Source organism: Passer montanus, unplaced genomic scaffold, assembly GCF_014805655.1.
Source record: "Passer montanus isolate IOZ18808 unplaced genomic scaffold, ASM1480565v1 scaffold7, whole genome shotgun sequence".
Lineage (NCBI taxonomy): Eukaryota > Metazoa > Chordata > Aves > Passeriformes > Passeridae > Passer > Passer montanus.
In genome coordinates, this window is record NW_024372147.1 from 1380796 (window position 1) to 1407424 (window position 26629).

A 26629-nucleotide genomic window follows, 5' to 3' on the forward strand; every position below is an offset into this window, starting at 1 on the left:
GAAACACTTACCTCAAAAAAAACCCAAAAAAACAAAAAAAACCATTTAGACTGAAGAATTCTTCACATTCTTAAGGATTTATTAATTTTCTTCTCACTATCTTGGCCTAATGAATTATGTTGGGCCCATGATGCTCTGTAAACCTGAGACTTATTACCAACCACAGAAAATGGAAACAGAACATGGAAGTGCAGAATAGAAGACTGACAGCTGTGAAAGATTGTGTTTTGATTCCATCATCAAATAAATGGGATTCTTTTAAATTTTGGGGCATTAATTTAAAATAGGTATTCAGCATTATTTTTTACATGTAGAAAACAGTGATACCTCTTCAAACTTAAATTATTCCTTGAACAGAGTGATTTTTTTGGGTTATTCGTGATTGATTGTAAATACTTCTGTAAATATTCAAACCTTTTTTAGTTGTTTGGCCTGGCTTACTTATGAGGTGAACACTGAGAGGAAAATTAAGACAGCTTTAGTGTGAGGAAGCTGGGTTGTCGTTAAGCTAAGGCAGTAATGATTTTTATCTTCTTGTTACAGATAATCTAGTGCTACCTTCCATGTGATTCAGACATTCTCTTGTAAAGCATCTGCACAAGTGTAGGTTTCTGTCTGAAGGTGTCAGTAATGTAACATGATAAATCTTTTTTCTGGTTTCAGTGTGAATTTGTCCTAGAAATGTCTGGGCCACAATTTAACTCCTCACTGTAAGAAGTAGTGTTGATCTCTGTTTGGGGTATTCTTTTTTGAAGGTTTGGTTTAGATCCATCTCCAGTCTCTATGAATGGTAAACAATGATGATAAAATTAGTTTTTTGGGTTTGTATACTTTCCAGAAAAGGAGCGAAACCTTTCCCCTGAGGCCAACATCAGAAATCATTGTTTAGTTTTTTTTTAGTCAATAGTTTACAAATGTGGGTGTAATGTAGTGATGTTATCCTAATCTAAATCCTGGACTTTTCCTGGAAAATGAAATCATGTGACTTGATTCATCCTCTCACTTCTCTGCCAAGGCTCAGAGATGAACAGTGTGCTGGAAAGAAACATTTTCCATGCAGAGAGTGTCTGATTCATACAAGCTCACTACCTTCTCTCACCATGGAAGTGTTCCAGTATCAGCTACTCAGTCATGTTGGAGGTCTGATCTGTTTCTGTACTCTGATAAAATGCATCAGATTTATGAGAGACCTTTTTCCATATATCTGAAGTTCTTTGCCTTAGGTTTTCTTTTGGTCAATGGGAGAACGTGCAGGTAGAGGAAACTGCTTCACTTTCTGCTTGTAATTGGGTGGTGGATCATTACATAACTAACCAAGAATGGTTTTCCTTGCATTTCTTTACCCTGTTCCTTCAGAATGAAACACAGTTTCTGATATGTATGGTTTGCTTGGTTCCTTTTTCTTTTCTCATAAAGTTTTGGGTTTATGAACCTGTACTTGGGGAGAATAGAAAACTGGTCAGACTGGTAACAGGGTGTGTAGATGTGAATTCTCTCCCTGTTGTTTCTTCTGCTGTTTTCTCTCTGCTGCAAATGCTTTTATTTTGGTAGTATTGCCCAGATCCTCAGTTTTCTGGTATGTGAAGCTGCTAGTTTATGTCTAGCATATGTTCTCCAGTTTTCAAAGCAACTTTTCTTGTTCCTGCCAATGTTGCTCCATTGTATTCTTTTCCAAGTTGCTCACCTATCCTTAATGATACCATTAATGAACTAATTTTACTTCAGTCTAAATCTTCAAAGGCTGAAGGTTGGCAGTGTTTATTAAGATAGTATGCATTCTTGTAGAATAACACAGAGCTTAACAAGAACCTGCTTCTTCCTATTGATCATTCATGTGTTTCTTAAGCTTGTTAGATGATCGGTGTAAAGCAGGGATGAACAGGTGTTACTGATGTTGCTGATGGTAGCTTGTTGTTAAGAAGTTACCTGAACAGTAGACTTGTGTTTGATTCCTTTTTCCTGCATTAAACTTGATAGGAGTAAATATATAAAATTATTACATATATAAAATACATCAATTAAATATATAATTAACTATCAAATATATGTTTAACTGCCACATCTCCTAGTGGATTAATAAAATAAATCCATTCCTATAGAAGACCTGCCTGAATACCACACACTTCTGAGACATTGCATAGGTCTCATTTTGATTTAAGTGAGGCAAAGACCTCCCTTCTGTGTATGAGATGAGGAACAGCATGTGGAACTTCCTGTGTAAAATCTTTCTTTTCACTTAAGGTTGGAAGACTTGTTTCTTTCAATTGACCTTATTGCTGTGTTTTTATAAACAAAGTCTTCTGGCCCCAGTAAAATTCTTAAGGCTCAGATAATTTGTGTTGTCATGTGGTACGTGAGATTCTGAAAATCATGAAAATTAAAGTTGGCATGTGGAAGCTTGTTTCTCAATAGACTCTTCACTTTTCATCTACAGGTCTGTTAGGAAACTTAATACCTACAGCTTCTTCACTGGGATTTCATTTCCCTGTGAAATGAGAGAGTAATTGTTCTTCTGTTGGCAACACCTAACCAGTCAAACCACTTTGTTTTCTGTGTCTCTGTCAGAAGTCCTTAATCCACAATTTTTTATATTGACTAGTTTTTCATTTGCTCTAGAACTTACCAGGTTTACCTTGGAACTGCTTTGGTGCTTTGCTACATTACTTCTTCTGTGTTTCTAAGGTGTTAAGAATTTTTATTTTTATAGTTCCTCTTTGGTATTTATATGCAGAGTTTAAAAGTTCAGGATACTTTATAAATGCCAGGATATGTTTATTTTCACAGTAAGACTAAATCTGAAAGTAAACTGTGCAGTACGGCTCTGAAAGAAGAGCATTTTATAGGTGGTGGCAAGTTTGATGTGAGCTTTCCTTACAGACAGAAATCTTGTGTGAGAAATTGTTGTATCAGTTTCAGGTAGTCTTTATCTCCTACCATTCTGCCACCAGTATATAAATTCAAATCTTGCAAAACAGAACTTGTGAAAATACATACATGGAAGAAAATTCTGCCAGCTCTTCAGCAATTGACTTGTTGCTTGTGGACACCACTGAAACACTCCTGTACCACGTGGACTACCTTGGGAAGAGATTTGCTTTAAAGACAGAAAGTGCTGAATGAACTAAGAGATGCATAGGTCACAAAGAAAAAAAAATAGAAGACTGGTTATATTCTTCAGTGGATACATTTAGGTTGTATCATTCAGGAAATGCAGATGATGAAGGTGAAACAATTCAGAGAGAAGAAGCTAAACCAGAGATCCAAATGTAATCCATATCCCTTTTGCTTTCTCCAGTGGTCACAGGAGCAGGAGATGGGTTTGGAAAAGCATATTCCTTCAGGTAAATACCACAATAGATTAGATCTACCTTTCATTTTACCTTAACAAAATGACAATTGCTATCCCTCCATCAGTGTCTTCAAATTAGTAAAATTATTCTGGAATTCAAAGCTACTGCAACAAATATGATCCTAATCTTTCTGTCCTGTATAACCACATAGCTTTAATCAGATTCTGAAAGGAAACCTGTGGTGCATTTCAGAGGAAAGTCATTCCGGCCTCAGTGGTCTCATCAAACCAGGGAAATAAAATGAGTAATTCAAAAGAGGCCCTATTGTCTGTCCAGAGAATGAAGTCTCCTAAATTGTCCCTTTTCTCCCAGTTTCACAGCTAATCTGCAATGGGCTGGTTCAGTATTAACAAACAAAATGTAGTTTTGTAGCATTTACACTTGCAAACACATATTGAAAGTTTTATCTGAAATAACGAATAAGGGAGAAACTTGTATAAATTAATATAACCTGCCAGTTGTGGAAAGCATAAGGAATCCTAATGGTTTAATTCAGAATCAGGAGCTCTAGGAGGCAGCAAGAGGAAGAGGATCTCTGTGCTGTCCCTGTAGCTGCTGCTGTGCAGAGTCACTGTAGCAGTACCTTCCATTAACCCATGGTATTCAGCGCTGAGGGCAGGCTGGCATTGTATTGTGTTGTACCAGCCTTGCTGTTATTGATTGTGACTGAGCAGTACATTTTCTCCTTGGTGTCTTCTTTCTAAAGTGCCTCCCTTTCTAGAAACTAAACAGCAATGAATCAAGTGTTGATGTCTTCAGGGCTGAGGTGACTAAGTGACAAAGAACATCCTGTAATGTGCAAGAGTTTAGATGTGATGCCTTCTGCTCATAGATTATAAGATATATTTCACAGGAAAAGAAAAAAAATTCTTAAATTGATTTGCAAGATTTTTGCACTAGTCTTTTCATTATGCATTGTTTGAATACCTAGATACCTTATGACTACCTTATGCTGAGAATTGCAATACAATAACTTTTGAAACTTTTGAAAGAACACTGAATGTAGAACCCTCAAAGACAAATACCAGCTATTAGAGTTTAACATTTGGTGTAGTTGTGAAAAAACCCCATGGGAGAGAAGGGAAAATGCTGTCTCCTGTCTACTCACTGAGTAGCAGTATTAATAAGTAAATGGGAAGGGTCTGATGAATACATAGGTCAGGAGGAATGGGATGGGATCAATACAGGGAGAGCAGGCATCAGAAATGCCTAAATATTTTTATCATGTCTCTGGGTGAAGTCCTCTGTTTATGCAGCTGAACTAATTTTCTGTGTGAGCACCTGGTGATATTTTATCCGTGTGAAGGCTGCAACAACCAGTGAATTTCTAGATTGCAGCCTCTGTCATTGTTCTGCTTTGTTTGTGCTGTACGGGTCATGTAAGAGTAAATCCCATTAAATGGCCAGCTATAACATGTGAATGGCTGCATTATGCCGTAAGAAAGAGTAAACTCACTGCTGTCCTTTTTTTTAAACTTGGCTAGAGGCAGATAGAATTTGTGGAACATTTGTTCATTATTTTTGGCATTTGTGGGATGACTGTAAGCCATCTTTCTCCGTGCTGAGATGTACCATCCTTTCCAGGTGGTCCCTTAGGTTGAAGCTGTGCTCAGCTACTGCTCTGTGGGACAGATCCCAAGCCCACACCACATGAGCTCATAGTTTGGCACATCATCTTGCTGGCTGAAGTAGAAGCACACACTTGTGTGTGGCTTGTAGATAAATAAATCTGATCCTGCTGTTTTAATATTTGTGTGCCTTCAGAGGCTCTGGCTCAGCACTGCTGTCTTGCTGCTCTGATGTCAGGATACAAAATTCACTGATATTCTTCTGGTGTAGGTTCCTCTGGAGTTATGTGCTGATGTGAAGGCAAACTTTGTTTGATGGGCACAGTCTTCTAGAGTATGAGTTCTGATGTCAAGGGATGAATTTCTTTCTGATGTCCTGAGCTCAGGCAGCTCAGGATGATGAGTCACAGCTGATTTAAGGTCTCCACACTTGGTAGCATATGATACAGGATTCTAAGGAGAGCTGGTTTTGTGTTTTGGAAGGCTAGTGGAATGTGGTTTCCTCTGTTTAGTTTTATGTAGAGATCCCAGTAGGTGGTAGGATAAAATTCAGCAGGCTGAGGTCCAGAGAGAGATTACAGTATCTGCAGGTTCCATACTCTAGTTTCCAAGGTTTATGCCTCAATACAGGACTCTGCAAAGTCTCTTAAGCTCAAAAGCTGTCTGGGGCTGTATGAAGAAGCTGGCAGCCGTGAGGTCTCAGAACACTACTTTGTTGATGCCAGGACACACACCTTTTGTTTCACAAGCTTGTATTGAGAGGCAAGCAGATGTGGAACTCGAGTTTATCCTCTTCTGAATGAATATCCAGGCTTCCCTGAAGTTTCTACATGTATTTTGAGTAGATGAGTTGTTTTGAATGACTGACCTTCTTGATGATGAAGACCCTCACCTTTTAACTGACTGCTGTGATGTCAGGAATTTTGGCTCTGGTTTGCTCTATGTACTCGAAAAGCCAGGCTTCTGTTACACTTGAGTCCATGAGTTCTTGGGCTGATAGGGTTTAAACTCACCAGACTTCCAGGAAGAAACAAAAGTAAGTCATCGGTGAGTCTGCTGCTTGTCTGTCATATCTACTCAAGGATTAGTATTTCAGGTACTGATGTAGTACTGTTTGTTCTGCTTTTGTGGTGTAGTAACTGCAGATGTGCTTTATCATCTGTTACTGACGTAGCACTTCAGACATACTGGACAAGGCCATGGCATATTCTGAGATTTATGGTTTGGCCTCTTCACGCTTCTCATGTGATGTCAGGGCATAAGCAGGGTGTGCTTTTGGCTCATGTGGTCACCATTCTTATTACTTTTAATAGTTCATCACTCTCTTATAAGTCAGGCCAGTGCTTGTGTTCAATCAGTGTTTCAGCAGACCATTTTGAGACAGACCTCATTCATCTAAGATTAATTCATTTCCTAATTAAACGGCTCCTCGAATCTTAAATATTTGTTTATTGTCCTGAATTTCTGTGTAGTATTATAGCAGTATAATACCTGTTAAATATGATCTGAGTTTTCCTGCCCTGGTTGCAAAGTATTCTATTTTCTCCACTTGATCTTGGATTTATTCCTGGAAATACTGCTATTCTCCTTGCATTGCACAGAGCATGCAGAGCTAGCAGAAAAATTGCTACATCATCCTGCTCTGCCATCTCAGTTCTGGTCTGCTGGACCAAAACCAGTGTTGAAACATTTGAATCAGAACGAGTTTTTGATTCATAGGGACCCTACAGTTCTGAATCCCTACGATACAGTTAAAGAAAGACAAAAGGTGAAACATGGATCATATCAGTACAGTCCTAGAGAAGGGTGTCTTCTCTAGGAAGCTGAAGATTACTGTAGGCAACTACAGATTCCACAAAGCATTAACAAGGATTTAAAATTATTAGATCTAATGACCCATGTAGAATATAGTGAATTTGTCAAGGTAAATGTAGCAGTCATATACAGCAGCAGTCGTGGTTTGAATTTTAAACCTATTTTGCCTTTCATGGAGATTTATTGTTTAAAAAATCAATTCAGACTGAGCTGCAAAAACATGCTAGAAAATGCAGAGGGATGTAATACTCATTTAATGTAGGTTTGAAGTTTTTAATTGTGCATTTTTGAGATCCTGGAGTGCTGATTCTGCTTGAATTTTCTCCATCATTAGCCCTATTTCTAAATGCTTAGTTGTCATGATTCTTTATGGCTGGAGCTGTTAATAATGATCTTACATTTAGGCAGACTGAGTCTCAGAAGCATTTTAGTCCTTTGCCACTGGGCGTCAGGATTTCCTAACATATGCAGCTTCCCATTACAGACTGGCTGGAAGCCTGTGCTTATTCTTTACTGTGAAGGGAAACACCATTCTTTAACATCAAAGCCTTTGTATATTAGGAAAATTCTTTGGTTAAAAGGCATCAACACTAAAAGTTACTGTCATTTGAAATGTTAAGCCAGGTTTAATCTTTCCTGCAGGTGGCCAGGGAATTCTAAGCACAATTATTTTTGTTTGCTTGAGGGTCTGTTTGTATCTCATGGTAATTACAGTGTCCTACAAAACCTGTTTCTGGAAAAGATACACGTTTTCTGTGTGGGTGAGGAAGCAAAAGAGACTAGTCGGAGACTAGTCAAAAGAGACTAGAGACTTCCTTTGCCTTGACTTCTGGTTAGTCTGGTGCACAGCAGCAAGAGAGGTTCCTCTCACCTGATAGGTAGCACTCTTATAATATGTGCTTTTAGGTGAAATACAATGCAACCTTAGCAGTAAGAATCCTTTTATAGTTAAGTTTTAGGAGGGGGTTTTCTGTCAACTGACATACAGAGGCAAATATATGATACTGAGAAGCCCAGTGAAGGAGGACTTTTTTTATTTTGTGTATTACATGGCTGGTGATTGGTCTTGGGTCTAAAGATGCAAAAGTCTAAACAATCCCTGTGCAAACACCTACAAATGACAGAAAGGAGCAAGTGACCCTGGAAACAGAGACCTTATCACTGAATGAAAATACCTTGAGTCAGATTCCTTACAGACAATGGAAAATCTACCACTATGTGGGCAATTATAGTTTTCTACTTGAGAGCTTCAAGTGGAGTACTTAAAGCAGACTTTTGAAACCACAAAGTACCCAAGTCTGTGCAGGTGTTCATGGAGCCCTGACCAATTATGTTAGAGGACCTACACAACACAGAACTGTGAGAAAGGCTGAAAATGCAAATGATTGTGGCTCATGCTTTTAGCAGGGCAATATCCTCTTGTACTCTTGATGGAGAAAAATTTTGAGCAAAGGTCCTTATTTCTTAACATTCTTTGCATGGTCTCATGAAAACCCAACAGAACAAACTGTTTCCTCAAATAGTTTTAAGGAGAAGGTGTTGAAGCGAGTCAGCTACAGAAATTAATATAATTTCGGTGGATGGCCTTTGGCAATTATTTCTTCTTCTAAGCAAATCAGAAGGTTCTTTCAGATGATATAAGCTTTATGTTTTGTGATGGCTAATTCAGCTCTCTTTCTCCTTTCTCTTACAGGCATTTTTCTAGTTTTAGTTTTATCTTTCTTTATATGCTCAGCTGACAATTGTTAATAACTTAATTTCAAAAACTGGGGCCATAGTCCTTTCTCTGACTTTGCCTAAAAATCTGATGGGAATGGGGGGCCTCAGAAAATCAGGAGAAAACAATTCTGTGTTTGTTCTGCAAATGGTTGTGCCAAACCGACCATAAACGGATCGTTATGTTAAACAGTGTTTGCAGCTATAGAATTCCAGCTATTGCCAATGAATTGTGGTTGCACTTTTTTTTACTCTATTTTAACTATTTATGTGTGTAATTCACCTTATTTCCTTTGATTTTTTTTATATTTATTTCTTTTAAATTTGCATCTAGTTAAAAATAAGAAAAAAAGCAGTTAAAATTTATCCATCAAACCTAAATCAGATCTAATTTATATTCAATAAAATAATAAAATCCAAATATTTTTTAGCTGTTGGGCCTTCAATTCAATAGGCTTAATGTACTTCCTCAGGAAAAAAATATGGTGATGGAAGGTGTTGCTGTAAAATGACTGGAAAGCCAGCAACATGACTAGGCTCCCAAACCCAAACAAAAGTAAAAATAAAAATGTGTTTCAGAGAAATTCAATGTGATTTTCACTCCCTGAAGGCTTTCATTCATTTGAAGTTGGCTCAAATTATTTTTATTTTTTCATATTATTGGGATTTGATTTTTGTCCTGTATATTTTTCTTGTAAGAGTCCAAAATTATACAGTGAAGGAAATATTCTCGAAGTCTCAAGAAGACTGGTTATTTTTTGGCCTGGTTTTAACCTCTCTTGTTTATCCATTAGGCAAGTGACAGGTGAATGAAAATTATTTCAAAATTCATTATTGCTGTTTTGCAAAACTGTAGAAAGTGGAAAGATTCTTCTTGCCTTTCTGTTTCTTAACAATTTTATATTCCTCTCTTGTACCTGGCAAGAAGAGGATTAACTATAGTGATGATAAGGAGAGCTTTTGAAAAACTGAATTTGGTAAGCATTTGTCTCAAAATTATCTTCCCATTTGCCAGGCAGGCTTTACAGGGATCTGCAAATCTTTTCCCTTCCCATCTAGCACAGCAGGGTGCTGGATATTGCCACAGCTGTACCTCCAAGTCTTTCTCCAATACTAAAAACTTTTTTATATTACTCTGTCCCTTGAACTCTTCTCGATGTTGATCACTCTAAAAATATATGCTTTCTTTCAAAGAGTGTAATGGGCTGAAAAAAGTGAATGTGTACTCTTCACTGTCTTTATCTGCCCTTAAAAATCTGTAAGTATAGATAAATAGGTTACCGTTAAAGTTGTTCTTGGAACAGAGCATAGGAGGACTAAAAACGAAATCAAAGTACCAGGTTTGTTTTTTGGTTGGTTGGTGGGTTGGTTGGTTGGGTTTTTAAGCTTTCAAATTACATTTGGCTCTTGATGAAACAGTTAAATAGAGTGCCTTTAGAATTAATGTTCCCTTTCTTTTCTTCAAAGGAAATTAACCATTAATCCTGGTGAATGTCTTGTATAAATACTTTAAGATTGACAGTTAGAATTTATTTAGGAGTCAAATGAGTTTTTATCCTCCATTAACTTTACAGATTGCTAGAATGAAAATCATTCGTTCCACTGTCTCTTTTTCTATACATGGCTTCTATCCAGCAGGTTACTTGATTTACATGTTTAAAACTGTGTGTCAACCCAAGACTATATCTATACAAGTTGGGAAGACTTGCCTTTAAGAAGGCTTAGCAGCTGAGTCCAGCAGAGTATCAGGTCCAGAGTACTTACCTAAGTGAGCAGCACATCTGTTGGGGGTGTGGCAGACTTGGGTGAAAAAGTCTGCAAATTTTTAACCTGCAGCTAACAAAATCAAGGAATGGACCCAGAAATTTCCTATCCAACATGTCTCTCTCTCCCTCTTTTCTTTTCCTGTGGGGCTGGTAGGCTTGTTTGCTTATTTTCCCTTGGAAAGCAAGGGGTGTCTGACAAGGAAAGCTGTAAATTCCTCCACACTATGGCTGAGTACAAGGCCACCCACTGGACGCCTTCCTAACTCCTAACTGAGGCCGTACTGCACTGCACTGTGTAGCAGCATGTAATGAAGGACTTGCCTGTCCTGCAAACACTCCTACACCTTCTGCACACACCCATGGCTTTTCAGCTGTTCAGTGACAGCTCCAAGCTTCACTGACAGCAGCAGTGTTATCCATGTAATCCAAGGTGTGGGGAGCTGTGTTGTGTGACCCCAGAAGTCAGGCTACACTGATGAGGTTTAGGCACTGTTCCACCTGGTTGTGGTCACAGACTTTCCCACAACTTGCTGAAATAGGTGGCAAATCCCAGATAAGTATTTCAATTGTTTTCAGCAAATTTTAGCTGAAATCCAGAGTGAGTCAGCTGTTATTTATTGTGTCAGATTGGAAATTAGTATCTTAATAACAAGTAGATGGCCCAAACAAAAGGAAAGTGAGAAAAATACAGCAATGAAAAGTATAGAGTATCTAATGTGAATGCACTAAAACTAGCAGGGAGCTCTGGACACATTACTCTTTTTTCATTTTTTGAATATCTACACAATACTTTTTTGCAGTCCATTGGACATTATATTGAAAGGACTTGCTCCATTTTCAAGCTGATTGCATTATTTGCCTAATTATACTGCCACATCTGTTTGGATACTGAGACCTATAAATTAGAAGAGTCTAAACTGTGGGTAATTACAGACATCTCAATGTTTGGCTTTCCAAGTTCTGTGGGCCACAGGTGTGCCTGAGAACAGCACTCAGAGCTGCAGCCGACAGAAATCCACGGTAAGAAAAACATTTCTCCAAAGACACGCTGGAACTGAAAACCAGATTTCCATTCATTCAGACTGGAAATATCTTTTAAAATGAGATAAAAAATACCAAAGTAGGTGTTACAGAGGGCAGACAGAATTGCTAGCATAGGTATACTGCTCATTTAACACATTTAGTACTGTAGTTGTGAAACATTGATCAAACCACAATACCAGGGGATTAGAAATTATGGAATGCTACTAATTGCAGTCCTGTTTCATTTCTTCTGCTTATTTTTCCTGAGCAAGCGGTACAGACAGAGCTAGGTCCTGTTTTGCAAAATAATGCATTAGGATCCATATATATGTTCAGGATCTGTACCATACTGCTGTTAAAGCCAAATAAACAAACAAACAAAAAAAGCCACTTCTACGAGATACAAAATTCCTCAGCATAATTGTGGTGGTGGTTTGTAGGGTTTGATAGGGATTTTTGGTTTTTATTTGTTCTGATTGGCTGTTTTGGCATTGGTTTGTGGTTTTTTTGGGTTTTTGGGGTTTTTTTTTTTTTTTGTTGGTTTTTTATTTGTTTTTGTAGGTTTTGTGGTTTTTCAGTAGAAACAAGTATTTTTTTAATGAAATATAAGATACAATGAAAATACAGCTGTAGCACTTTAGATTAGCAGAGCACACAGTTAATGAATTTGGATTTGGTGATGCAGGAAACTATACAGAAATTATGTCTGCTAATATAGAATTAAGTACTGAATAAGAAAGGAACCGACACAGCCCAGGACAAAATATACCTTACTCCCACAAAGACCTGTGAAGATGCTAATTCATTCAGCTGTCCTTTATTATCTTTTTGGTAAATTTCAAAAAGCAGCACATTATCCTATCTGACAGCAGATTCCCAAGTGGTCTAAGGTCAGAAGGAGTTAGATGTAAAAATCTTAGCAATATATTTTATAACATATTGAATTAACCAACTTGGTTCCACTTTTAATTTTCCTTAAATTAATTTCTACTCCATTATTTGAAATAAAATAAAATATTAAAAAAAAAAAAGAAAAAAGAAAATAACCTGTCCTGGTGTTTGAAAAGCTAGGCTTTTTACTTCTAGGACACTTAGGACTTTTAAACAGAGATGTAATGGCTTGTATGTTCAAAGACTATCATAAATCTGTCACAGAGAGGGAGAGACATAAGAAACATTGGAAATTGTTTTTTGGCTCTCTCCTTTGCAGAATTGCTGTAATTTTCTGAAGAGCTATCCCTGGGTAATTCATTTGTCAGCATGAGAGTTTTATTGTTTTTTAATATATTGGTTTATTCTTATAAGAGACGGAAGAAAGCCATCTGGAGTACTTGTTTGTTGGCTGACAGTGCTGGTTGCAGCCCTACAGTTCTGTACAGACAAGGAGTTGCAGAGAAAGTCCAAATGGCTTGTTTGATCCTCATTTTTATGCTCTAGTTTTGGCTGCCCTTCTGATTGCCCATGAGAAAGATGGCCACAACATCACTATACTGTTTAAGACCATCTCATTTTGTTTATAGAGCTCTTCAAACAGAAGGTCACTGTAGGTGTCTGCTCCAGCTGTTGCTCTGTTCTTTCCCACTCACTGCATTTACACTCACAATGTCCTTTTATTTATAGTTTCACCATTCGCCCAGCCTGGGACCATGACGGGGTCATTTGCCACTAGAGTTGCTTTTATAGGTTGAAGGTTCAAAGGATGTTTTGTCCCTTTCATACACAGAACCGCAGCTTAGAAAGAGGGCAAGAAAAAGGGCAGTCCTTCCTCCTTTCTTCTGTCATGGAGACAGATGTCCTCTAAAACTGCACACAAGATGCAGCCCACTTTTCAGATCTGCAGTCAGTGTGCTTGCCGTTTCCTCAAACTTCATTACTTGAATGAAGATGGTCAAAACTTGCAGTTTGCAAAGAGCTTTGAGGGGCAAAGAGGAACAACTGGAAGGGAGCAACTTTATATCTTCCTCCACTCCAACAGAGGTTCTGATTTGTTGCAAATTGGCCTGCTGGACCCAAAGCCAGCTTTCTGAATCCTTGCTCTCCCACAGGAGCTGGCACAAGGCTTTTCTTAGTGAATAAGCAGCAATGGATGAGACAAAATTTCTGGGTAATGATTCAGCAAGTCTTACTACTATTCCAGGCAATGCTCTCTGTCTTCTGTATGATAAAATCAGAATACAAACCAGCAAGAGATATTTTGCCAAAAACCATGTGCACTTTTTGCCATGAGTGTGCACCTGAATTCCTGCCACTTGCAGACAGCCTGCAATCTGATAGTCTATTGACATTTCCAAGCTTTGCCTGTCACTTTTTCAGCAAACTTCATCTGGATTTCAGGTTGCCCATAAAAGTTGAAAGTGGGTTTAGTAGCAAAATTTACAATGTGAACATCTAGTTAGAGGAGACCTTATTGGGCCCTTTTAAAGGAGGGCCTTGCCTTTAAATATGAGTAAATAAGAGTTTCTACTTCTTTTCCTCATGAAACTGCATTGAAAATATGAACAGCAATAAATCAACTGCTGAAAAAAATGGCAATGTACAGCTGGGCTCCCCTCCTGCATAGAAATGACATTGGAAAAATCACACACATTTCCCTTTCCCTTCTAATTGACCTTGTAAAATTTAAGTTACCGCCTCACTGAAATACCTTTTATTGCTGCAAAATCCCAAGAAAGATTCAGACTATGAGAGTGCAAGTGTTAAAATAGGCAAGGAGTTAAAAAAAAATAATGCAGAAAATGCTGCATTCCATCCATCCTTGTTTACTCCTCCTCTTGTGTAAAAAGATAAGTTCCACTTGCTTATCTTATCCATCAAAATTCTTTCAAACTGTTCTGCAAAGATGTGCTTGTGTAGGGGATCTGGCATCCACATTCATTTTTCTAATGTATGCTGACAGTGTTCATCTATAAATATTATGATAACAGGGGGAAGAAGTCCTGTTTCTTATTTCTGAATTTGTTTTGTTTTACCTTACTGAAGGACTAAAGGTCTTCTTACAAGACCTAATGTTGTTTAGGTCTTGTAAGAAAAATTCCATTGATTTCCATTGAGTGAATTCTTCCTATATTTGCCAGGCCATTTTCCTGAAAACAGCTGGGTAGAGTGAGAGTTTTATCCTTGTGTTGTATTATTTTTTGGAGTAAGAAAGTTGAAACAATTGCTTGATGTACGATGGACTTTACTTAGCAAGACATCTGGTTGTTTCTCTTATTACAGCTCTCCCTCTTTCTCAGTAGATGTGAACAGGTTTTCTTGGCTGGTTGATCTTTGGTTTTGGGTTTTTCTTTAGTTACTGGAGCTGGCCACAGATCAAAAAGTGAAGGTTATACAAGCTGATTTCACTAAAAATGCAGTGTACAAAAACGTTGAAAAAGATCTGAAGGACTTGTATATTGGTATTCTGGGTCAGTCATTAAGGTCTGTTAATTGACAAGTATTTTATGGCTGTAGTGTATTTAACAGACCATTGTATAAATTATGTGTTGTAACAACTTGTTAGCCAATGCTTAAAACCAAGTATACATAATGAGCCTGTGGCTCATTATCTGGTATGACTCATGAAGGAACAGTGAAAAGATGGGGTTTTGGAAGGTTTTTTTTTTTATTTTTAAAGAAAGTCATCCTTTTAATAGTGAAAGAAGTGAAACAACAGCAATAATACAGAAACAGCTTTAGCAACAGTCTATTTTTCTGTTCCTCAGAGACAGTCCTCATCAGTATCAGTGACTTCAGTGAAAACAAAACTTGATGCTGAATAGTGTTTCTCTTCACATGCAGCTCACAATCTTCTGGGTCTTGAAGAGAAGCACTTTGTTTAAGTAGATGAATAATGAACTTTGTCCTGATTTGATTCTTAACATTGAATTTTCCCTGACTAGTTAGCAATGTTGGAATGATTCATAATCCTCTTCCATGCTATTTCCTTAATGGACCAAACATAGAAGAATTAGGATTATTCTGTAGATTTCATCTTCTAATATAACAATGAGGAATGGTAATTCATTGAACAAGGCACAGATTTTGCCCCTGCTACAATCAAGTATTAACTGTTCAATTGGGCTGGAAAGGAACTGGGCCTGAAGAAGCATGTTTTGATTTGGGTTTAATGCTTGGAGGAGCTTGAAAGAGAAGAAGAATGGTAGTTTTCAGCTAAACTGCAGCCAGCATCCAGTGGTAGAGGGGAGAGTACAGCTGACCTGGTTGTGACAGGGATTAGCAGACCCCCTGACTCCCTGTAGTGTAATGGGGTCCAGTCCATTCACAGCTGCAGCTGAAAATATTGGGTACTTGTTAGTGTTATTAAAACTTAGTTTCTTGGGGTCTTTGCTTAAGTATGTGGACATAAACAAACAAACCAACCAAATTAAAAGAAAAAAAAGAAAAAGAAAAAAAAAAAGAAAAAGGATACCTCATTTAAGTGTTTACTTTGTGGGGGAATTAATTTACAGTGGTTCAACTGAGTGACAGGATTAAGGATGTGATCAAGTTCTTCATTGCCTTATTGTTATTTACCTCTATATCATTTGCAATGAAAAGGCCAGAATTTCTAATTGTGTATCTTCCTAGCACCTCTCTCAGGATTCATTCAGTTTTTATGTCATCTTCCAAATCAGAGAATCTCAGGCAGGCTGCTTCCATCAAACTCTCACTTAAGGATGAATATACTGTTTCGTTGCTTCCTGCTGGACCTTGTCAAGTGCAATATTATTTCTGTTCCAGGTAAGTATGTGACACCTTCCCATCTGTTCTGGGGCTGTAATGTATTTCACCAGAAAAAAATCAGTCCCATGTTAGGTGGACCAACTAGCTTTTCTGTGTATTATCATTTCATTCGTCAGCAGACAGTGATTTTCAGCAGGAATGTCAGTGTTAATTTAAGGAACCCACCTGTTTCTATTACCTGTGAAATATTTTGATCAGAACTGACTGGAAAATTTTTAACACAATTTCTCAGTTGAAACACATCCTTGCACTACAGCTGAAACAGCTAAAACATTTCACAAAGCATTTTTGTTTTGGTATGCAGGGAGATTTGCTTCAGAATTAAAGTTTTCAAGACAGGTAAATCTGCAGTTTGAATTTTAGCACAGTACTTGTGGTTTTTGTCACAATTCTCATTTGCCAACATGTTTTTGTATCAATGCAGGACAGAAACTCCAGGAACTGTCTCCTAATTCTGTATTGTTACCCATTGGTGCCAGTTTTGGTTGGTTCCTGCCCCTCCAAGAACATTTAGTATTTTATGCTTTTCAGCTCTGATTAAGATTTGTATTGCTCTGCTGTTTGCAAGCAGCATGTTAACATGAACATGAGCAGAAGATCTCAACCTTGGCTTTCATGCCTTTCAGGTCTTTCTAAAAATGACATGAAAATTAACACCAGATGTTTGTCCTTCTCTGGCTTTCAAAATTTACTTCCCAAATTTGTACTGCTGCTAATGACTTAAGAAAATAAATCATGTAATACCAATCAATAGAAGCAAATTCTGTAAGTACCTTTGTGACATTTGTGCTCCTAGGATATATTCTATTTCTGTGTCAAAAGAACAGAAATATCTGCAGTATCTGAATGCTATAGATTTATACCGTTCTGTACCCTCTCGGTCTGGATAGAGAGAAGGTTCTTCTTTTTGTCATTTCCCACTTTACATATATCTCAGAATCAAACTCTTTTGTTTTTGCAGTGCCTGGGCATTGCTTTCCCCACTGCTGCACCACATCCTTTTCAGTGTTTCATGAATATTCACTTTCCTCCAAATTACAGAGAAGAAAGCATTCTTCTAACCAGCATTCTCATGGTTAGGTCCAAATAATCTTTAAATCTTTTTGGATTTTCCTTTTCCCTCTCTGTCTGGATTCCTGCTAAGATCCTGTTCGCCATTTCTCGCAGTATAATGCCTGAGGTCCAGGTATCCTGGCTCCCACTGTTTATTTGGAAATTGCTCTTAATCCAAGCTGATGTGACTGACCTGTCTTGTCAGACTTTGTCAACCCCACACTGTTCCTACTATCCTCTTTTGAGCACAATGACTGCTGGAAAAAAAATAAAGTCAGGAAATAACAAGTATTCTGTCAAACTGTGCCATTAATTTGCATTACTTTTCACTGCTGCGCTTTACAAGTTAGGTCACACTGCTTACACAATTCATAGTGCAAGTATGACTTCTTCTTGGTACTAAGGCTTACTATCAATAATACCCTTCAAAAGCACAAAGAAATGCTGATTTCTTACCTGAAGAAACACATCTAATTTCACTTTAAAATCAGATTCATTATTAAGTCTATTGCTAAAATAAGAATGAAAAAAATAATAAAATAATTAGCACCAAAAAAGATCCTAAAGCTCTTTCTGGATGCAGAAAAAAATGATATATTTTCCTGATTTTCTGCAATTTCTGATCTAGCTACAGACAGAAGTAAAAACTCAAAAAGAATATGGAGCTGACTTTCTCCTTGCTGTTATGATTCCATGTTGCAGAATGATGAAGTTCAGAAACTGTTGAAAAGCTTTGGATAAACATAATACTCTCACTGCTTGGAAGGCTAACCTTTGGAATTTTTTGACAACTCAGATGATTTTCATGCCACAAGCATTACTAAAATATTTTGCAAAATGTTGAATGTGCCATATTTTAGCTATTTGAGCTGTATATATATGGCTTGATCAAGTGAAAAAACTTGTTAATGAATGAGTCCAAAAATGCTATCAGGAAGATGGGGAATGGAAAAAAAATTCTTAAAATACTTGCCTCATAGTTGACAAAAATTATTTTGAAACAAATGCAAATAAAGTATTTTTTCTATAACTTTGAACTTTGTTAAGCTTCTACCTTCAATGCCTTTAGTGGTAGTTAGGCTTTTTAATTAAATTCTGGGCTTCACAGTCTATCAATCAGTAAGATATATTCTTCTTCTGTTAGTGCTGTATGATTATATACATATAAGAACTCCCACAAATTGTCAGTCAATTGTAGAACACAGCAGAAAACAAAATATGTATCTGTTCCCAGTTACAAATGTGTGGCAGAAATAGAATAGGACGTGATGGGCCTAATCAAGCAAGAAACAGCATTTGAATATATTATCTATTTTTCTAAGAGTGGTAGTTTAGCTTTTCAAAGTTTGGAAATACCCATATAACTAATCAGAGACATTAATTCATCTCTGCAATTAAGGATCTCTGTCCTCTTTTTAATACTTCGTGTATTTTGGGGTCCCTAAACTAGAAGTTAGGCTCTTTGGATGGATTTTCTAGAAAACATAGTTAAATACTGCATTTTTGAGGCCAGTACATGCTTTTAGTTTTGGCAAAAAATATATTTCTTATTGCTTATATTTAATTTTGGGGTTTTTTTTGTTTTTCCTCATCATTGTTAAATGTGCTGGGTTTTAGTGATGTGTACAGGGAGTTGTGAATGGGGAAGCTAAACCAGCAGATCCCTGAAGCAGGAAAAAGAATGTATTGAGCAAAGGGGATCTGTCAATTACTTAGGAGAATAAAAACTTTCCTCTGATGACAGACTTTTTTTTTTGTACATACAACTGCATGTACAATGCTCCCATAGTTCTGATTGCGGCAGGCATTTAATTTTCACTTATGACATTATTCATGCCAGGTTTATACCAAATTAAACTGTAAAAAGGGGGTCTTTTGAAGATACACTTGACAGTATAATAGGAGACCTATGCCTTCTGGGGAAAAAAATGTTTTCTGCTCATGCAGCCTTTTACTATAATCCTGTAAAGTGTAACTGTTTAAATTAAATTTCAGTCAGAAAGTTCTAATTCTGAATCTGTCCTCTGGTTTGAGTGCTTTCCCTTGTCCATTATATATCATGTACTCAGTTGCTAAGGTAAATCTTTCACATTGCTTTATGAAGAAATCCCCATTAAGTGTTTATCAAAGCATTGTAACAGTGTAACAAATGATCAGTATATAAATAGCATTGCTCCATTGAAGTAATGAAGTAATGTAAATTGGCACTACCTGACAACCAAGAATCAGTGAAACTATGTAAATTAAATCAGCTGAGGGTATCTCTGATCCTTGGAATGATTTTGCCTGTGATTAAATTGTATTATACCAGTGCTCACAATTTGTCTTCAGTCTGGGAAGTGATGTATTTCATTATGCTCATTTATCCAGTTTACTTAAAACTGGAGATGCACAAAAGTGCTAGGTTTTGCTTATGGAACCAAGAATAAAATTTCTGGTAGGTGACTGGTGAGTTGCCTAACTTTGTAGATTTCACCTTGAATTTTTGCTCTGAATTTGAATCCATGAACTTGCAAAAGTGTAGAATGATTTTGAGTAAAACTCCAAAAGTAACTTGATCAGCTCAGGTTTCCTTCAAATGAAAAAATTCTAATGATATTTTCTTGATTGTAGCTAAAGTTTAGATTGCAGGAAAAAAAAGAGCTATTATTGGTAAGAAAGTATAGTTTTCTATTTACTTTTTCTCCTTTTATATAAATCCCTCATTGCTCAAAATTTGAACTTCATTCAAACCAGAAAATTTTAGATCCTTAAAAAATGTTCGCCTAACATTTTTTCCAAGTGATATGGTACATTAGTATGATTATGTTGTCTCCTTGTCTTTTTTCATTCTCAGATATCTTTTAACTTTGGGGGTTCTTTTGTTTTGGCTTGGTTTTTGTTTTCGTTAGTTTGTTTGTAACTTTTTTTTTAAATGCCCTGGAGGGAAATTATTTTACTTGTCATCATTATATCATGAATGTATTGGTGTTACAATTTTAAGACTATCAGGAGATTGGTTCAAAAAACAGTCTTTTTTTTTTTTTACTAGGACTTTTTATATTTTTCATTACAGAGGAACAATTCAACATCATCAAGTTTCTGACTGTTTCTCAAAGATCTAATTCCTAAAATCTCTCTTGAAAGAAACTCAACATTTGCATAAAGTTAGTATGTGCATACTCTTCATGGTGTGGAGAAAAACTTATATAAATCTAAAAGATTGAAGCTAAAACTTTCCTCTAAATTCAGAAATACTTGACTTTGTAACATTTGTCTGTCGGTTGTGCTACTAGGTAAATAATGAAGGCACAAGTTTCATTTTCCTCCACTTTTCAGTGCAAAAGAAACAACAAGTGCAAGTGTCTGACTGGCATGGTAGGGATCATCCAGAGCACAGAGCCACATGAAACAATAGCTAGAATAAGTGGGACTTGGGAGTGTATATCTCTTCTTTTTCATAAAACTGTCAAAGCTTCCATGCAGTAATACTTGTTGCATGTCCAGCTCAGGACAGTGCCAGGTTCCATCTTTTCTGGTGCAGAGAAAGAGTCAGCCTCACCTGGGTGCACCAGCAGGAACTGTATCTGGAAAACTTCATTTCTGTGTTTTCCACCGCTGCCGTGGGCCTTAGATTGTACAATGTTACCTAGCTTGTGCTAGGGACATCTTCACACTTATTTCTGAACGTAGTGAAAGCACTGAGTTTTCTATGCTAATGGTTTGTTTGGTTTGGTTTGGTTATATTCTATCTAGGCTTTTATAAGCACTTCTACAATCACTACAAGGACAGCATAAAGCAAAGGTAATTATCATACAGGTGTTTCTGTATCTTGCCATATTAGCCTTCATTTTAGCAAATTCTTCAAGAATATTTGAGATGTCTAAATCTGTATTTAAAATCTAAATCTGTGTAGCTGTCCTCAGTCAACTGCTGGGTGACTCTGTCTCCCCTCTATATGCAGCTTTTTTATTTTCAAATTATTTCACCATAGTACTATCACTGATTCCATACAGTGCCCTAATCCATTGTAAATATCAGTTTAAATATGTCAGATGCTATGGGATTCTGCAGAGTGCCTTATGTAAGTATTAGATGGCATTACACTCTTATTTTTTTCTTTTTAATTTTAGATAGCGATTCCTTATGGTGTTTCTGCTCCAATGACAGTGTACCAAAACCTGGGTGTTATTACAAAGACAGCAGAAGAGTTTGTTAGTGAGTCACTGAGGTATGTCACCTTTGGAGATGAGATTTTTGGATGTTTCACCCATCAAATTTTGATTGAATTTGGTCCTATGTAAATGTCTTCCAAAGACTCCAGTCACGTCTGTTCTTTCCACATTTTCATGGACCTTGGACATAAATGAGAAAGAGTCAATGGGTTGTTAAGGGTAATATGGCACCAGTAAAATACGAAGAGAGGAATACACAAGAGAAGTGTAGTGGTAACAGCACAGTATGGTTCTCTCTGCTTATGAGCCTTGAGCTGAGCTCAGTTTCATGTCTGGTTAGTCTTTATCCTCTCTCCAGCTGCCTGTATTCATGACCTTGCTAAGGAATTTTCCAAGACCTCTACTCCTTCAGAAAAATTGTCCAGCAATTTCAAAAGTTATTAGTTGGGGAGAGGAAGGACATAAAACCTTAGAATGTACTATCACAAAGACATCATTTCCTTGGATACCATGCTAACAAAATAGAGTAAATATTTAGACACAACAGCTGTTAATGATGAGCATTAAATGCAAGTATAAGAAAGGCAAAGGATTTGCTGAAAGCAGAGGAATTACACATTTTCCTCTAAGAGAAATGTAGTTGCTGAAAACCTGAAGTAAAAGCTTTTGTGGGCCTTATGTAGGCTCTAAGAAATTTATATTACCATTTTAACATAATCATAAATTATGCTTATTTGATATTTATTAATAAAACAATAATTTGCTTTATTTCCATCTTGTTCACACTGTATTTTCATGCTTTCAGTGAGTGTTTTGTGTCTGTGGTTTCTTTGGAAAAGGAAATTCGCAAGAAGATAAAAAGAAATCTCTCAGAATGTAAAATACACCCTGGACTTTGGGAAGTCTTCAATGATAAAAAAATTATTTCTTTCCAGAGCCTGTGAACAGCTCTGCAATATCCAATATGGGATAGAAGAGGCAGCAACATAGGAAAAGGATGCACAGTAATTCTAGACTGCTGAATGAATCCAGAGGACAAGTGTTTTGACTGGATGCCTGTCAAATCAAACTGGATGCTATTAAAAGGTATTTCAAGGACAATGCAATCACCAAGCATAGTCATTGTGCGATTATGAAAGGAAAGTCCTGCCTAATTAATTTGACACCCATCTAGAATAGAGTTACTTGCCTAGTGGATGAAAGAAGGTGGTGGGTAAGGCTTTTCTTTCTTTTTAGTAATATTTAGTAAGATTTTGGTAAGATTTTTGGTGCTGTCTCTCAAAGTGTTCTTCTGGACAAGCTGTTGTGATGGTCAGGTTCACAGTGTGCTGGATGAAGAACTGGCTGAATGTCAGAACTTCAGGGGGTTTAGTGTGTGGGGCTGCATCTGCCCAGTGAGCAATCACCAGTGGTGTTCCTCAGGAATTCACTGTGGGACCAGTTCTGGTCAACAAGTTTATAAATTATCTGGATGCAGGACTTGAAGGGCCATTTGCTGACAACTCTGAACTAGGAGATGCTACTGACTCTCTTCAGAGACAAGAGGCCTTGCAGAGGGATCTGAACGATCTGGATGCAGGACTTGAAGGGCCGTTTGCTGACAACACTGAACTAGGAGATGCTACTGACTCTCTTCAGAGACAAGAGGCCTTGCAGAGGGATCTGAAATAGACTGGAGCACTGGGTAATTATCAGTGGCATGAAATTAAGCAAGAACAAATCCAGATTCTGCCCCTGAGATGCAGTAAAGCTGGGCACAAGTAAAAGCTGGGAGAGGAGTGTGTGTAGGGCAGCCCTGCAAAAGGGATCTGGGGGTGCTGGTCAGAGCAGCTCAGGGTGAGCCAGCAGTGTGTGCCCGGGCAGCCAGGAGGGCAAACCCATCCCGGGGTGCATCAGACACAGCATCACCAGCTGTGATTGGGATCATCCTGCTGCATTCAGCCCTGCTGCGGCCTCACCCTGAGTCTGTGTGCAGCGCTGGGCCCCACACTCTGAGAAGGGTGGGCAGGTCCTGGAATGGGGCAGAGGAGGACAGCAGAGCTGGTGGGAGGGCTGGAAGGCACATCCTGTGAGGAGCGGCTGAGGGCTCTGGGTTTGTCTGGTTTGGAGAGAAGGAGGCTCAGGGGTGACCTCACTGCTCTGCACAGCTCCCTGGGGAGCAGACCTGGAGAGGGAGTGCTGGTCTCTTCTCTCTGCTCTGGACATTAGGAAGCACCTCCCTACTGAGAGAATGGTGAAACACTGTCACAGGCTTCCTAGAAAGGTGGTTGATGTCCCTTGGCTGTCAGTACATCTGGACAGTGCCATTCACATTGGGTTTTTACTGCTAGCTGGCCCTGAAGTGGTCGGGGAGCTAAACTACATGATCTCTTAAATTCTTTCCAACTATTTTATCCTGGGCTAGGCTTGTTTCTGCTATTTAATCAGAGTAATTTCTGTTCATTAAAAATCAGTAATTTTCAAGTGTCTTTTAATTTTCATGTTTAACTTCTGCATTTCAAAAAGTATTTGTAAAACACTTGTATGAAAATAGCAAGGACTCTATTAATAAATAAGAATTTTTTTGCCCAATGTGAGGGACAGTCTCTGTAATCTTTGCCACATACATGAAAGAGACATCACAAAATGTGTCCTGCTGGCTCCAGAAATTCCAGTCTGCTATATTGAAGTTAATGACATCTACAGACAGCCCATCATAGACATACATTATAGCACCATTTAGGTCCCAGCTTTTTGCACTTCTCCTATACTAGTTATAAATCTCAAAAAAAAAACAACGAACAATTGAGCTGCAATAGCTGAACTGAAATAGTGAAAATTGCAATACATAAAATGATATGTATCTTTCCTGCAGTATAATCAGATTTGGCCGAGATCAGCAAACAGTTGTAAAAAAATCACTTTACTCACATGGGCTCCTATATGTTGGATGTCAGCGTACCATTGAATTCAATGAAAGTGATGATACACTTATGTTCTTTCATGTCAGAATTGGAAATAAAACTATTACTTTAATATTATCACCCGATGTAGAAAACATCTGGAAATAAGAATGAGACATCTATGCTGGACATTTCAGCATTGCTGGTCTGAAAAGCAAGGAATAGAAACAGTTTGTTCATCACTCCATAAAGACTGTGTTTTCAAGTGATTAAACTGTATCCTTCAAAGTGTTATATTTGTGCAGCTGTGCAGCAAATAAGTACAGCATACAAGATATGTTACATATTGCATGTACACCAAAACCTGTTGAAGTTCCTCGGGGAAGTGTACATTGAATGTGTGTGGAATGTAGGTTTTGTGTTTGTCATTAGTAAAAGTGCCTCTTTCTGTGCAGAAGTATGTGCTCAGTCAATACATCCTCAGATCCAGCATGGATGCAGTACATGTGTCTTTCCCAGTTCATCCGCTCCAAGCACTTTCTGAGGCCTTGTCCCCAGGCAGCTCTCTGCGTGTTTGATTTGCATGTGTTGGTGGTCCCTGCAGGGTGAAGCAACTCCTACGGAGCAGTGGCTGCTCCTGCTCTGCTTGAGTCACTGGGGATGTCACAGGGATTCAGTCACTGCAGCAGCAAACCTGAGGACTCCCTTGCCTGCAGCTTGTCATGATCACAACAATACAGCTACAAATTCCTTTATTTTCTCTCTTTCACACCATTTTTTAACTCTTGTTAAAAAATGTCCTTTCACCCTTCCTACAACGACAATTTTTTGTCACTGGAAACAAATGTTTGTCTTAAAAAAATGTTAAAAAATGTTACAGGGACCCTATTAACACCGAAGTACCATTGGTACAGACATGGCTTATTGAGTGAGAGCCTTGGTTTACAAGGTTTCCAAGGTTTGCAAGTCCTGTCATCTGTGGTAAAGGACAATTCCATGTTTCTTGTCTCACACCTCAATATACACAGCCTCAAAAAGGTTTATGGTTGTGCATTCTGTATGAGTCTTGCAGGCTGTTGAGTAGAGAGCTGAGCAATCAGCTTAGTGTCGATTTGTTTCTCCTGATGAACATAAGGATGCTGTTACTTGCTGCTCTTGCATGGTCAGTCTGTGGAGCATTGACACACAAATGGTGTGGTTCATGGGGTGTCCTGAGCAGGGCCAGGAGCTGGACTCGATAATCCTCATCAGTCCTCTGCAACTCAGCATATTCTAGGATTCTACAATTTTGTTTTTCTATTTGCACAACATTAGACTGGATCTTGCTGACTTCCAATCTTCTAACAATAAATTAGAAGTGCTCTCTCTAATAATAAATTAACCTAAGTCTGCAATAAGAGGTTTCTCTTCCTTTGATTTCTCAGAGAAGTTAGTGAGTGGATCAGCCACCAGTGTGTCTCCTCTCTTGGAGGAGAAGCAATCATACCTTCCTCTTCATTTTGTACACCATGTGTTCTCTCTGAGTGCTGAACAAACAATTCAAAAATTATATTATCTACTCTTGCTTTTGGACTTGGTTGATGGGGAAATGGAAACAGGAGGGGAAAATGGCAGTTCTTCCCACTACTTCCTACCTAGGGAGAAGATGAAGGAGCAGACCAGCAAATCAGGCCTTCTGCTTCTCCCACAGAACCCATAGCATGGGATTTCCTCTTTTGTGATAAAACATTGCTAATAACCACAAAACTGCACACTGGAGCAGTGGCTTGTCATGGAAGGATTCAGTATTGTTCCTGTTTACGGAGTGGTAGGAAGTGTGGAGAGGTGAAGCACCTGCCCCAAGCCACCTGGAGGAAGGAGGATCCCCTCAAGACAAATGCTCAGCCTCTCCTCAGCCTCAGCCTCCAAGGAGCCTGTGACTTCTAAGGAGACTCACGGCTCAGAAAGTCAAATGCCTTAAAATTAAGAAACAAAAATAATGGCTATCCACCTAGAGCCAAATTTTGCTGGGCTTGTGTTCCTTTATCCTGACTCCACCAAACCTGGGAGTTTGATGAAAAGCTGCCATCCATGCCTTAATGAAGGGTTATGCCTCCTTTTCCCAGGGTCACTGGATCAGGAAATTACAGAATGGTTTAGACTGGGAAAAAACTTCAAAGATAATCTACTCAAACACCTCTGCCATGGGCAGAGGCACCTTCAGGAAACCTAGCCTGTTTTTCTGAGCAATGATGGAACAGAAGAGAGATAGAAGGAAGAGCACTGGACCTGTGGAAAAAAAGAAATTGGGTCAGAAATACACTGTAGTGCACAAAGGAAAATATTTTAAGGATCTCTCCTTTCACTCACTCACACTGGTTACATTCCCTGGCTTTTCCCTGTGAGCATGCATGTGCATATTCACATATGTGTGATGCCATAGTGTTGGTGACCTTGAAGCTGGTCTTCAATAAGGGCCACAAAAAAAAAAAAAAAATTGGAGAAAGTCAGACATTTTTGTCCTTGAAGCTCTTTCCAGGTATAAAACTGCTAGTCGCTGGGGGTTTTGAATGCATAGTGTGCAGGCCAGTATAAAGTTG

The 26629-nt window shown here is 38.1% G+C and overlaps 2 protein-coding genes across 3 annotated transcripts in view; both read left to right on the forward strand.

The window, feature by feature from the left end:
• The window catches only part of SLC35D2 (solute carrier family 35 member D2), a 59449-nt gene that overhangs the window by 23837 nt on the left and 8983 nt on the right, over positions 1-26629 (forward strand). The window contains exon 12 of one of the 2 annotated variants that reach the window (XM_039729753.1): positions 22104-22164. The exons of the other annotated variant lie outside the window; for it this stretch is intronic. Within the exon in view, the coding sequence (XP_039585687.1) occupies position 22104 (1 nt within the window). The 3' untranslated portion in view covers positions 22105-22164. Of the gene's footprint in view, positions 1-22103; positions 22165-26629 lie in introns of those variants that run through there. 2 annotated transcript variants of the gene reach the window in all.
• Positions 1101-21297, forward strand: HSD17B3 (hydroxysteroid 17-beta dehydrogenase 3). Its single transcript, XM_039729757.1, is given in 12 exon segments — positions 1101-1254; positions 3296-3340; positions 9365-9426; positions 13925-13933; positions 14528-14642; positions 15117-15183; positions 15923-15965; positions 17994-18028; positions 19009-19090; positions 20749-20762; positions 20764-20812; positions 21127-21297. Coding segments are annotated over 12 exon segments (846 nt in total).